The 14,029-nt window shown below is 41.4% G+C and overlaps 1 protein-coding gene and 1 pseudogene across 1 annotated transcript; one reads left to right on the top strand and one right to left on the bottom strand.

Moving 5' to 3' along the window:
• Positions 1 to 7,706: 7,706 nt before the first annotated feature.
• LOC133393116 (uncharacterized) lies at positions 7,707 to 8,652 on the bottom strand. The gene is made up of 3 exons (XM_061656576.1): positions 8,596 to 8,652; positions 8,355 to 8,475; positions 7,707 to 8,275 (listed from the first exon to the last, which is right to left on the bottom strand). Exons 1-3 carry the CDS (start codon positions 8,650 to 8,652, stop codon positions 7,707 to 7,709), a joined length of 747 nt encoding a protein of 248 aa, XP_061512560.1.
• A 336-nt stretch (positions 8,653 to 8,988) lies between these two features.
• LOC133393965 (uncharacterized) lies at positions 8,989 to 10,014 on the top strand (annotated as a pseudogene).
• Positions 10,015 to 14,029: the final 4,015 nt, after the last annotated feature.

The raw sequence follows: 14,029 nt of genomic DNA, 5'->3' as shown, positions 1-14,029 counted from the left end.
AGGAATCATTCCGGAATTCATCCGTCGTTGAGCACATCTGACCACTACTTACAATTTTATATTTTTTACAGGTTTTCCGTGAAAAATGAAGTTATTGTACTGCTTTATTTTTTGAAACATTGTTCGTGATATGCTGAATATTGTGTAGTACCATAGCATGACAAAAATGCAAACTTTGCTTCAAGAAAAAATATTTTTTTTCCAAAATTGATCAAAATCACTGTGCCAAAATAGAGTGCCCACTTTATTCATTCAACAGAAAATATTTTTCTGAACAAATATAACATCAAACTTATAATTTATATGCAATCCTCTGTCATTCTTTACATGTTCGAGGATCTTAGACATAAATTATTTTGTTTTTATTTGCACAAAATTGGCATTGGTTCTTCCTAAGAGTAAGTTAGACCGATTTGCTGGAAGCAAGAACGCAAGCTGGCATTCCGTACCGACAGTTACGCCGTAACGGAGAAATACGACATGTAGAGCGATCGTGAGAATGGACCGCTGCAACCAGCAACCAACGGGCTAGTTGGAAGATTAGGTTGATAGGTTAAGTCAGTCAGGAGTTTTAGAATTTGTCAGGAGTAGTTTAGTTTAGCATTAGTCAGGAATAATCCTGTTGTTATAAATAAAAATCTTTTTTTTTATGACCAATCGGTCAAGGTAAAGATCAACTAGTATTTCAGAACTTGAACATATTTTGTTTTTCCTAATCACGTCATTCTCACCACATTTGCATCAAAATATGCACACGAAATCTCGATAGGATTAAAATTAAGACTTAGTGGGAGTCATTAAAGGCCGCGGGGCCATGGGGATTCTCAGCGCTCATTTTCTCAAGCACTCATGAGTGCTTTTGAGAAATCCTCGTTCTCAGCGTTTGTCGAATCGGAACAAAATCGGTTTTGAGAATCTTTGAGAATCTTTGAGAAAGTTGACGATGCAGCGATCGGCTAACTGAAATATGGAGAATTGCGCTATTTGTTTATCGGAAATCACTTTGGAAAATGTATTCAATGTTTATAATTAAAAACGTTAAAAAAATATGCGATTAAAAACTGTTTTTCTATTTAAAGCTCTAAATAAAGCTTGAGTGTCTATATCAGTTTCTCAGAGTGAGAAAAACTGACGACGGCCACGGGCTTGAGTCTGAGAACATGTTTTGAGTGCTTGAGAAACTTAAATGAGGGCTTGAGAACGTTTTCTCAGCTTGAGAAAGCCCCGTGGCCCCGCGGCCAAAGAAGTTTAATTCGATTCGATTGAAAAAAATCGTCGTGTACAGTTTGATACGTCTTCCTGTTGGAAAATTAATTAATTTACTAACTCCGTATTTTTCACAGAAAACAGATAGATTAACACAGGATGCTTATATATATGAGCTTATATGTATTAGCTCTCATTATGCCGTCGATTCATACCATGCTCCCCACTTCTCGTTTAGAAAACCCCTCCCTGGTCATCACATAGCACCCTTCATACATATTGGTTTATTGGATCGCGTCTAGATATTTTTGAACATCAGTTCTAATTTGGACTCATCTGTCGAAATACCAGTTTTTCAACAATCTAAAGATATATCTGCATGTTCTTGATCATATTTATTGGCTTTATTAGTCTTGCTGTAGATCGGGCGTGGAGCTTGAAGGACGCCACATCTAACGGACAGTAAATTAAGAAAATGGCAATGTGATAGCTAGGGGTGTTTATCTTTAGGAGTAGCGGGAAACCTCGTGTGAATCGAAAGTACAACTATGGCTGATGCCTATTTTAACATCCTTCATCAATACTTTGGGATATTTGTTAAAAAAAATGGGTTTTGAAAACTAAAAACATGTTCCTACAGGCTAACATCTCAACACACAGTCAATATAAAAACATTTCTCAACTCGTATCGTATAAAACACCTTGCATGTCCTCCATAAAGTCTAACGGGGCGACTATGGGCTTCGAACGACGAGATCCGTTCGCCGCGGTTGTCAGAAGGCGCTCACTTGGCGCTCAATTTTAAAATAACGTACCATTGAGAGACCGTAAGAAGCGCGCGAAAGAACGAGTTCTACCTGCCGGGGTCGAACGTTCCCGTTTGTATGGGGAGAAATCCGCGAGGTTTTGCGCTGCGGATTTGGAACGAATGTTGTTTTCAATGTAACGTTATGCTTTAAATTTTGCTTTAAATGATTGAAGTGGATTGACCTTAGAGGTATGTAACATTTTGAAAATGTTTTGTTATCTATTTCCAATATAAAAAAGTTTTCATCAGTTTTGAAAATTTATATTAAAAACATAAAATATATCAGAATATAAATATACATACAAATATCTATAATAATAAAGTTCTTTCATTTCATTTCATTTCATTTCAAGTTTATTCATATTGTCAGCCTGATGGTTTCACAATTCCTAAATCTAACTAATTCCTAACTTAACCTATCTAAATTCCGGTAAAAGATTTTTTAAGGCCCCCCCTATGGCATTCGAAGCAGCCCTGACAAGAAAAACGAGATAGTGTGCGGTTGATCGGTCATGCAATCTGTCAAATATTCAAAAAATAAAGTTTGTTTACATTTTGAACCGAACGATAGCTCTCACGATGTACAACGGAGAATGATTAAAACAAGGCGACATCGGTGATGAAAATGTTGTGTGTAATGTGTAAAATAAACAGCCGAAAAATTATAATTGGCGGTAGAATCGACTTCGCACGCCTGAAAGCAGTTTAGGGTAAGTAAAGCATAGCCAATAATTGTAATATTAAATCAATTAAAGCGGTGTTTTCTATGCAGCTGTTGTGCAACCGTGTTGAGCCGGTGATCGTTAGAAAGAGGAAAGAAAGAATGCCAGCAATTAAACTACACGATGTTCGATCATGGCAAACAAGGTAAGTTGATAATGAACGTAATTCGCACGGTATCAAAAACTCCTCGAGTCTATTTTTTTTGTTAACCTTTGTTTTTTTTTTATAGTTACAAAGCATGCAAAGCTCGCTCGCCGTTGGACGCTTGGACAATTCCTTTTACAAGCATTCGGTGATCATTTTGCGAAACGTCTTGCCGCACGCCTGGTACAGGCCCTTCTTGTCCGCCCCGGTATCGATCGTGGACTGATCCTTCTGCAACGTCAGCATCATCACCTTCATCTGCGGGTAGTTGTGGTACGGCGCAGTTCCGGTCGCCATCTCGATCGTGGTAATGCCGAACGACTAGAAGCCGTATCCGTGGTCCCGCTCCATCTCCTCCGGCGTCATCCAGCACGACGTGCCGATAAAAGTGTGGTACACCTTCTGCCGCGACATATCTCCATCGGTGGCGAGCCACGCGCTCATCCGCTATATTTAAGGAGCCGTCGTCGCCGGGCAGTATAATGGCCACCTTGATGTCCACGTAATGGGCAATGAGAAATGTGCACTCAATTGGCAAGCGCACAGCAAGATCCAGCAAACGTTACCGACAGTCTTTGTCGCCGTGAAAATGCTTCTAATGCACGGGTGAGTTGGATTATAACTACAAGCATACGTTTTTTTTCTTTCTTTAGTTTCAGCTAATGCCAGACGAACGATCGAATGACTGTTGCCTCGAAAGGGAGGTCTCATTGCGGATACTGACTTGGATGTGATGCCACCGAGTCGATTGGTCGCAGTTGGCCCTGGTGCTTTGAATGAGGCGACATCGGAGAAGCTGAACGCTTTGTGGACGTGTTGTGTTGTGTGCAGATCTCGATCGGCGAAGTGCTGTAGTGATTTTGTGTAGTGATTGTGCCTGTATGTATGTATATATATGTATGTTTTAAGTGTGATTGCATTAGTTTTATGCAACTAAATCATGAGCATCGGTTTCTGTATTGAATACTTCGAAAGTATTTATACAAGTGTACAAAATACAGTGTAAATGTGATGAACTAGTTTCGTTTAAAGGTGTCGAACTTTGTACGTTATAGTAGGTCCTTTGTTTTTGTGTGGTGTGTAAACATTAAGTAAGATTGATACCAGTGCTGGAATGAATTCTTTGCTGAATAAAATAGTGTACAAATATTGTTTTAAAAACTGCGTGTTTTGTGTATTTTTCGGTAGCAAAAAAATATCACTAAAGTGCAAATAGGTAAGAAATCAGTGATTGCGTTGAAAGGAAATTTCTCAGCTACGATGTTCTCCTTTTTTTTTTGTTTCTGGCCCGATGTATTCGCTTCCGCATTCTTCATAATGTGCATATAAATGATTGTTCCTAGGTTCCGCTAATAATGTGTTTTAGACGATGCAGTTGCATAATGTGAACAAAACGATAATGTGTAAATATGATGATGTAATTTCCCTGCCTGGTTGTCTGGCTGGCTGATTGGATGGCAGAACGGCTCACTGGCTGGTTAGTGCTGACTAAAATCGGATGCGCTTGGCCCCTCGCCGGAGTGCCGGGTGCATCATACATTGGTGTTCCGTTGCTAGTGCTCGGTTGAGCAGATATTTTGTAATATTTTATCATCGAAAACCCTCACCACTCATTTCTTTCCTTTTTATGCATTTTATATTTTTCATCAGTAGGAGTATCTCGTTTAATTGATTTATTTATTTATTTATTTATTTATTTATTTTTTAGAAATTGAAGTACATAAATCGGTCTATCCGTTTATATCGGTTTCATAAGCCTCTTCAATCGTTCAATGGTCAATCAATCATAGTCAACACTCTTACACTTCTGACGAACGTAACGAACGTATGAACTGAATGAAAAAATATGCTCAGTAATGAATTGTGATATGTTCAAACCCAATTCATAGACAGACCAATGGCATTTGAGTGCAAAAAAAAATACTGCTTATACATTGTTTCATTTTGGTTTTCTCCCTCTCCATCTCTCTCTTGATAGGAATGCCTGGTCGCTAGCTGCAGCTTCCCATCGATGTAGGCACTCGATCTTCGAGGTTTTACTTCACCTGATCTAGCCATCGAACTCGCTGTGCTTCCTTGCTTCTAGTACCGAACTGAGTGCCGCTTTCGAACACCTTGCTGTTGGGGCACGAGTCTGGCATCTTTACAACATGTCTCAGCCATCGCAAACAGCCATGTCCGACGCGCCATACGGCTTCAGTAAGCTCGTGGTTGATCATTCGCATCCACACCCCATGCTCGAATGCACCGCTTAAGATGATCCGGAGCATGCGTCGGCTGTCGTGTTTCGCCGCTGTCCTTTGCATGCTATAAAGTAACACACTTATTCATCGCAGCACGAGCGCAACGTGATACATCGTGACATCATCCGGAAAACTTGCAGCTGGGGCACGGTGGTGATCTGAAGATAGTCGATTTCGGTTGGTCCGTGTATGAGCCGACCCTGTTCCGGTACGACGCCGTGCGTTTCGCTCGACTATTTGTCGCCCGAGATAGTGCATGGTCAGCCGCACATAAAAACTGTCGATCTATCGAATTTGGGCGTGCTGGCGTACAAGCTGCTGTGCGGTAAGGTCCCGGTTTTGGCGACCACGTATGAGGAAACGTACTATAAAATCATGAAGCTGCAGTTTAAGATGCCGCCAGATATGACGAAGCCGGCGGCCCATCTGATCTCGCGACTGTTCGTTAAGGATCTGGCCAGCCGTATGCCGCTGAAACATGTTGCGTCCATCCCTGGATTCTGGTGCACGTGCACAAAAAGTAAATAGGAATTGCTGCTACCATGTACCATTTATCGTTATGTTCTCACTAAGTATGTTTATAAGATACCTGTAACTTTTAGTTTTTTAAACCCTATCTCTTATAAGAAGTAGTGATATTTGAATTGAATATGAACAAGGCAAGTGCAATGATAAGTAATGATAATTGTTATTTGTGTGTTCACTCAAATGTTATTATACTTTCTTCATGTTAAACATCTGTTATTATTTCAATTATTAACAATAAAATATGGCAAAATATGTTTAAGCTATAGATCGTCTTTGTATTGAATGAGTGCAATTGATGGGTTTTGCATTATGATGATCAAGACCGTGACCAGCCTCGCAGGGTGCCTTTGGTGCCTCAGTTCTGTATAAAGGAGAGCGTAGAAGGGTATGGCTATATTCTTTTCGGCGCAACCATGCACCTTTCGGTGCAACGATAAGATAGAGTTAATGTTTTTTTGCACCACTGAAGCACACACCAACCAGTGATTGACTATCCGGTTAGGTGATACGAATAAGTCTTGTAAGCATTTATATATAACGTCAGCATGACCACGTTTGTCGGCTGTAGCGGAAATAAAGCATAACAATTATTTATTTGTTACGATATAAATAGGAAGAAAGTGCAACGCTGTGCGGTCCCGTGATACAGTCATCAATTCGTACGACCTAATAACATGCCTGTCATGGGTTCAAACCTCGTACGGTCCGTCCCCCCGTAGCAAGGATCAACTATCCGGCTGCGTGGTACCAAATCAGTTTCGAAAGCCTGTACAGGTCGACATGTTCGCGTCGTTAAGCCAAAAAGAAAGAAAGTGCTGCGTTGTCGTGATGGATACGGTAAAAGTGCTTCCGTCTTTACAGAAGGTGTTGTATCATCTACCAAAATTGTTGTGTGAGAAATGGAACTAGCTTGCAAAAAGGTTTGGTTAGTCTGATTCATGAAAAAAAAAAAAATCAAAATAGTTAGGTGTTTTTACTTCTCTTTTTCCGTTTTGGACATAACTGTTGTCACTAATGGTATGCCTGTACCACTAATCGATTTATCAATGTAATTAAGCTATTGATTACCCACATCAGGATAGTCAGTCCTATGTATGAGGGGGGCGGTCCATACGGGACTTGAGCCCATGACGAGCATGTTGTTTGGAAAACTAGTTTAGTGCATAACAATCAACTTATTTTCCTTCATTGAAGAACAGAGAAGCTGTTGTGGTCCGATCGAACTTAGCCATTCTGTCCATCTGGGTGTGCCACTCAGCGATAGCAGTCGACGGCTTCCGTATGATGTGTGCGTGGAAGGATGTGCGTGAGTTACAGGTCGCTGACCAGACGGTTGAGAGAGAGAGATAGTGCAAAAAAGAGGGAGATCTAACCTACAGCGCACATGTAGTGAGTATTCTCATTCGTGCGGCTGAGCTAAGGCAAATAGGACTAACGGGCCCGTGCTATTCATTTATAATTAGGGAATAAAGGATTTTATATGTTTGTGTCAATGCAAAGTAATCGTCTTCATCATTGTAGTTAACGTCCATGCATCCGACATCAAAGAAGCCAAAGCAATCAGAAACCGATTAAAATTTTTAAAGCTCGCAGGCCACAGCGGGCATTAAGCACTGTTGTGGAAGGTCAGTGTTTTACGAACAAGAGCCCAACTGAATAGGAAAGGACTGTTCGAAGGGGAGTGGTTAGTACCAACATGTGATCGTCCTGATGATAGTTTTAAGAGTGTGTTCCTTTAGTCCAATAATTATTGTTTAAAATACGGTCGAGTAAAATACGTATGTTTGTCAATGATAATAAAAGGTCAAGGCTAAGTATGTAGAGAGAAAAAAAAAATAAATAAATAAAAATAAAACATAGTCCCCCGATCCTGTTAGTATACGATCGTCAGCAATTGACGTCGCATTGCAGCTAGCACCACAAGGAGGTAGGATTCGGAGTTCCAAGATAGCGGTTGCATAATAATACATCCGCTTCCTGGCATTAGCTAGCCAGCTGGAAAGAGCTCGATGAATTTAAAGTGTTTAAAAATACGAAGAACAATATGTTAATACTTACTCAAACTCCTGAACTGATTGGATGGCACGCAAGATGGTAATGAAATTGTTGGGCTGGGCTCGCTTAAGCTGGTACTCGCGTATATATTCTATTAATGCTCCCCGGTTTGTGCCTTTAGATCTTAAAAAGGGCTTGACCCAGCGCCATAAATTCTCGATGGTCTGTGTGTGTACTAATGGATCGCTTGGGTCGACAAAATTTTCGGAATGGTTTATCATCTCGTGCTCATACCCTTTTCCGTCTAATCCGATGTAGGCACGCCAACCATCCGTCACAATTGTCGTTCCGGGGGCCACATTGTTCATTATAATGCCCTGCAAGTTGCCAGCGTCGCGTTTCTGAACCAGCTCCAGAAAAATCTCTTTTGTCTCCCGACAAATATCACCGACCAGCCATACCTGGTTGTTGTCCGCGATCCGTCCTCTGTGGTACTTCCGTTTGGTAATGACGGACTCGTCGATCTCCACAGTGAGCCCTTCGCCTCCGATCTGTTTTCGGTGGGTTTCCACATATTCAGCGCTTATTTCACGGAGTATTTTGAACCATTTTAGAATGGCTGTCTTACCTACAATCAGATAAAAATAAAACAAAACAAAAAATTAATCAAAACCGACTGATTGAAAAAAATACTAAAAATAAATTACCGGCTGCACATTCAGCTTCCGCAACCATCCGCGTCGAATTTCGAGACCACTCGAAGGTTATCTCCATCAACTGGGATAGAGACAGCCTCGAATTTTTGAACGGGTCGAAGTCGCTTGTCACCTACTCATCATTCGGGTCGACCCGAACTCGTTACACCCACGGGTCGAAATCGATTACAGCGCATAATAATGCAGCGCTGCGCATAAGGTGCAGCGATTTATGGTCGAGTATTGAACCTACCTTGACCCGACCCGAAATGCACCAACGTGTCGGAATCGAGACTGCTTTCTTGCACATTCCGGATTTCCGGAATCGTTGCACCTACTGAACCTCCTTGAATCTTACGGGTCGTTTCGAACGACTCCGAGTTGCTTCCGGATGTCTCCAATCCGGTTGGTGCGGGTCGAGCAGGACATCACTACTTCACAAACCACACAATCAATCGTCGATATCGGTTGAGTGTGTTTAAATGTATTGTACTTACGAATGAGTAAAATCGGTTATGTGTGGAAGTGTAGATCGCGCGGGAAAATATTGCTCCGTATGTAGTTGAATGTTTTGATCAATAAAGTGGTGTACAGATTAAAGATTCTCTCTTTTTGAAAGTTTTATTTTCAGGACAAACCATTTACCATGGATATATTTGCAGCAGTCTAAAATTCCAGTGACCTGAAGAAGCTAACCGCGGATGAGGAAGGGTTGGTTCGTCTTTTGCAGGAAGCGGAACTCTTGCCGCCAACGCTACAATGCAGCAAGTGCAAGAGACAAATGAAGCTGAAGGTAACCAAGCGCTCCAATGCTTGCAAATGGATTTGCAAGCCTACATCGAGCTGCACCGGCTGGGAATGTACTGTGCGCACGGATAGTATTTTCAAAAATTCGAGGCTGTCTCTATCCCAGTTGATGGAGATAACCTTCGAGTGGTCTCGAAATTCGACGCGGATGGTTGCGGAAGCTGAATGTGCAGCCGGTAATTTATTTTTAGTATTTTTTTCAATCAGTCGGTTTTGATTAATTTTTTGTTTTGTTTTATTTTTATCTGATTGTAGGTAAGACAGCCATTCTAAAATGGTTCAAAATACTCCGTGAAATAAGCGCTGAATATGTGGAAACCCACCGAAAACAGATCGGAGGCGAAGGGCTCACTGTGGAGATCGACGAGTCCGTCATTACCAAACGGAAGTACCACAGAGGACGGATCGCGGACAACAACCAGGTATGGCTGGTCGGTGATATTTGTCGGGAGACAAAAGAGATTTTTCTGGAGCTGGTTCAGAAACGCGACGCTGGCAACTTGCAGGGCATTATAATGAACAATGTGGCCCCCGGAACGACAATTGTGACGGATGGTTGGCGTGCCTACATCGGATTAGACGGAAAAGGGTATGAGCACGAGATGATAAACCATTCCGAAAATTTTGTCGACCCAAGCGATCCATTAGTACACACACAGACCATCGAGAATTTATGGCGCTGGGTCAAGCCCTTTTTAAGATCTAAAGGCACAAACCGGGGAGCATTAATAGAATATATACGCGAGTACCAGCTTAAGCGAGCCCAGCCCAACAATTTCATTACCATCTTGCGTGCCATCCAATCAGTTCAGGAGTTTGAGTAAGTATTAACATATTGTTCTTCGTATTTTTAAACACTTTAAATTCATCGAGCTCTTTCCAGCTGGCTAGCTAATGCCAGGAAGCGGATGTATTATTATGCAACCGCTATCTTGGAACTCCGAATCCTACCTCCTTGTGGTGCTAGCTGCAATGCGACGTCAATTGCTGACGATCGTATACTAACAGGATCGGGGGACTATGTTTTATTTTTATTTATTTATTTTTTTTTCTCTCTACATACTTAGCCTTGACCTTTTATTATCATTGACAAACATACGTATTTTACTCGACCGTATTTTAAACAATAATTATTGGACTAAAGGAACACACTCTTAAAACTATCATCAGGACGATCACATGTTGGTACTAACCACTCCCCTTCGAACAGTCCTTTCCTATTCAGTTGGGCTCTTGTTCGTAAAACACTGACCTTCCACAACAGTGCTTAATGCCCGCTGTGGCCTGCGAGCTTTAAAAATTTTAATCGGTTTCTGATTGCTTTGGCTTCTTTGATGTCGGATGCATGGACGTTAACTACAATGATGAAGACGATTACTTTGCATTGACACAAACATATAAAATCCTTTATTCCCTAATTATAAATGAATAGCACGGGCCCGTTAGTCCTATTTGCCTTAGCTCAGCCGCACGAATGAGAATACTCACTACATGTGCGCTGTAGGTTAGATCTCCCTCTTTTTTGCACTATCTCTCTCTCTCAACCGTCTGGTCAGCGACCTGTAACTCACGCACATCCTTCCACGCACACATCATACGGAAGCCGTCGACTGCTATCGCTGAGTGGCACACCCAGATGGACAGAATGGCTAAGTTCGATCGGACCACAACAGCTTCTCTGTTCTTCAATGAAGGAAAATAAGTTGATTGTTATGCACTAAACTAGTTTTCCAAACAACATGCTCGTCATGGGCTCAAGTCCCGTATGGACCGCCCCCCTCATACATAGGACTGACTATCCTGATGTGGGTAATCAATAGCTTAATTACATTGATAAATCGATTAGTGGTACAGGCATACCATTAGTGACAACAGTTATGTCCAAAACGGAAAAAGAGAAGTAAAAACACCTAACTATTTTGATTTTTTTTTTTTTCATGAATCAGACTAACCAAACCTTTTTGCAAGCTAGTTCCATTTCTCACACAACAATTTTGGTAGATGATACAACACCTTCTGTAAAGACGGAAGCACTTTTACCGTATCCATCACGACAACGCAGCACTTTCTTTCTTTTTGGCTTAACGACGCGAACATGTCGACCTGTACAGGCTTTCGAAACTGATTTGGTACCACGCAGCCGGATAGTTGATCCTTGCTACGGGGGGACGGACCGTACGAGGTTTGAACCCATGACAGGCATGTTATTAGGTCGTACGAATTGATGACTGTATCACGGGACCGCACAGCGTTGCACTTTCTTCCTATTTATATCGTAACAAATAAATAATTGTTATGCTTTATTTCCGCTACAGCCGACAAACGTGGTCATGCTGACGTTATATATAAATGCTTACAAGACTTATTCGTATCACCTAACCGGATAGTCAATCACTGGTTGGTGTGTGCTTCAGTGGTGCAAAAAAACATTAACTCTATCTTATCGTTGCACCGAAAGGTGCATGGTTGCGCCGAAAAGAATATAGCCATACCCTTCTACGCTCTCCTTTATACAGAACTGAGGCACCAAAGGCACCCTGCGAGGCTGGTCACGGTCTTGATCATCATAATGCAAAACCCATCAATTGCACTCATTCAATACAAAGACGATCTATAGCTTAAACATATTTTGCCATATTTTATTGTTAATAATTGAAATAATAACAGATGTTTAACATGAAGAAAGTATAATAACATTTGAGTGAACACACAAATAACAATTATCATTACTTATCATTGCACTTGCCTTGTTCATATTCAATTCAAATATCACTACTTCTTATAAGAGATAGGGTTTAAAAAACTAAAAGTTACAGGTATCTTATAAACATACTTAGTGAGAACATAACGATAAATGGTACATGGTAGCAGCAATTCCTATTTACTTTTTGTGCACGTGCACCAGAATCCAGGGATGGACGCAACATGTTTCAGCGGCATACGGCTGGCCAGATCCTTAACGAACAGTCGCGAGATCAGATGGGCCGCCGGCTTCGTCATATCTGGCGGCATCTTAAACTGCAGCTTCATGATTTTATAGTACGTTTCCTCATACGTGGTCGCCAAAACCGGGACCTTACCGCACAGCAGCTTGTACGCCAGCACGCCCAAATTCGATAGATCGACAGTTTTTATGTGCGGCTGACCATGCACTATCTCGGGCGACAAATAGTCGAGCGAAACGCACGGCGTCGTACCGGAACAGGGTCGGCTCATACACGGACCAACCGAAATCGACTATCTTCAGATCACCACCGTGCCCCAGCTGCAAGTTTTCCGGATGATGTCACGATGTATCACGTTGCGCTCGTGCTGCGATGAATAAGTGTGTTACTTTATAGCATGCAAAGGACAGCGGCGAAACACGACAGCCGACGCATGCTCCGGATCATCTTAAGCGGTGCATTCGAGCATGGGGTGTGGATGCGAATGATCAACCACGAGCTTACTGAAGCCGTATGGCGCGTCGGACATGGCTGTTTGCGATGGCTGAGACATGTTGTAAAGATGCCAGACTCGTGCCCCAACAGCAAGGTGTTCGAAAGCGGCACTCAGTTCGGTACTAGAAGCAAGGAAGCACAGCGAGTTCGATGGCTAGATCAGGTGAAGTAAAACCTCGAAGATCGAGTGCCTACATCGATGGGAAGCTGCAGCTAGCGACCAGGCATTCCTATCAAGAGAGAGATGGAGAGGGAGAAAACCAAAATGAAACAATGTATAAGCAGTATTTTTTTTTGCACTCAAATGCCATTGGTCTGTCTATGAATTGGGTTTGAACATATCACAATTCATTACTGAGCATATTTTTTCATTCAGTTCATACGTTCGTTACGTTCGTCAGAAGTGTAAGAGTGTTGACTATGATTGATTGACCATTGAACGATTGAAGAGGCTTATGAAACCGATATAAACGGATAGACCGATTTATGTACTTCAATTTCTAAAAAATAAATAAATAAATAAATAAATAAATAAATCAATTAAACGAGATACTCCTACTGATGAAAAATATAAAATGCATAAAAAGGAAAGAAATGAGTGGTGAGGGTTTTCGATGATAAAATATTACAAAATATCTGCTCAACCGAGCACTAGCAACGGAACACCAATGTATGATGCACCCGGCACTCCGGCGAGGGGCCAAGCGCATCCGATTTTAGTCAGCACTAACCAGCCAGTGAGCCGTTCTGCCATCCAATCAGCCAGCCAGACAACCAGGCAGGGAAATTACATCATCATATTTACACATTATCGTTTTGTTCACATTATGCAACTGCATCGTCTAAAACACATTATTAGCGGAACCTAGGAACAATCATTTATATGCACATTATGAAGAATGCGGAAGCGAATACATCGGGCCAGAAACAAAAAAAAAAGGAGAACATCGTAGCTGAGAAATTTCCTTTCAACGCAATCACTGATTTCTTACCTATTTGCACTTTAGTGATATTTTTTTGCTACCGAAAAATACACAAAACACGCAGTTTTTAAAACAATATTTGTACACTATTTTATTCAGCAAAGAATTCATTCCAGCACTGGTATCAATCTTACTTAATGTTTACACACCACACAAAAACAAAGGACCTACTATAACGTACAAAGTTCGACACCTTTAAACGAAACTAGTTCATCACATTTACACTGTATTTTGTACACTTGTATAAATACTTTCGAAGTATTCAATACAGAAACCGATGCTCATGATTTAGTTGCATAAAACTAATGCAATCACACTTAAAACATACATATATATACATACATACAGGCACAATCACTACACAAAATCACTACAGCACTTCGCCGATCGAGATCTGCACACAACACAACACGTCCACAAAGCGTTCAGCTTCTCCGATGTCGCCTCATTCAAAGCA

The sequence above is a fragment of the Anopheles gambiae genome, chromosome 3 (assembly GCF_943734735.2).
Source record: "Anopheles gambiae chromosome 3, idAnoGambNW_F1_1, whole genome shotgun sequence".
Lineage (NCBI taxonomy): Eukaryota > Metazoa > Arthropoda > Insecta > Diptera > Culicidae > Anopheles > Anopheles gambiae.
Note: the sequence above shows the minus strand (reverse complement) of the source record. Positions and strands in the feature narration are given on the sequence as shown.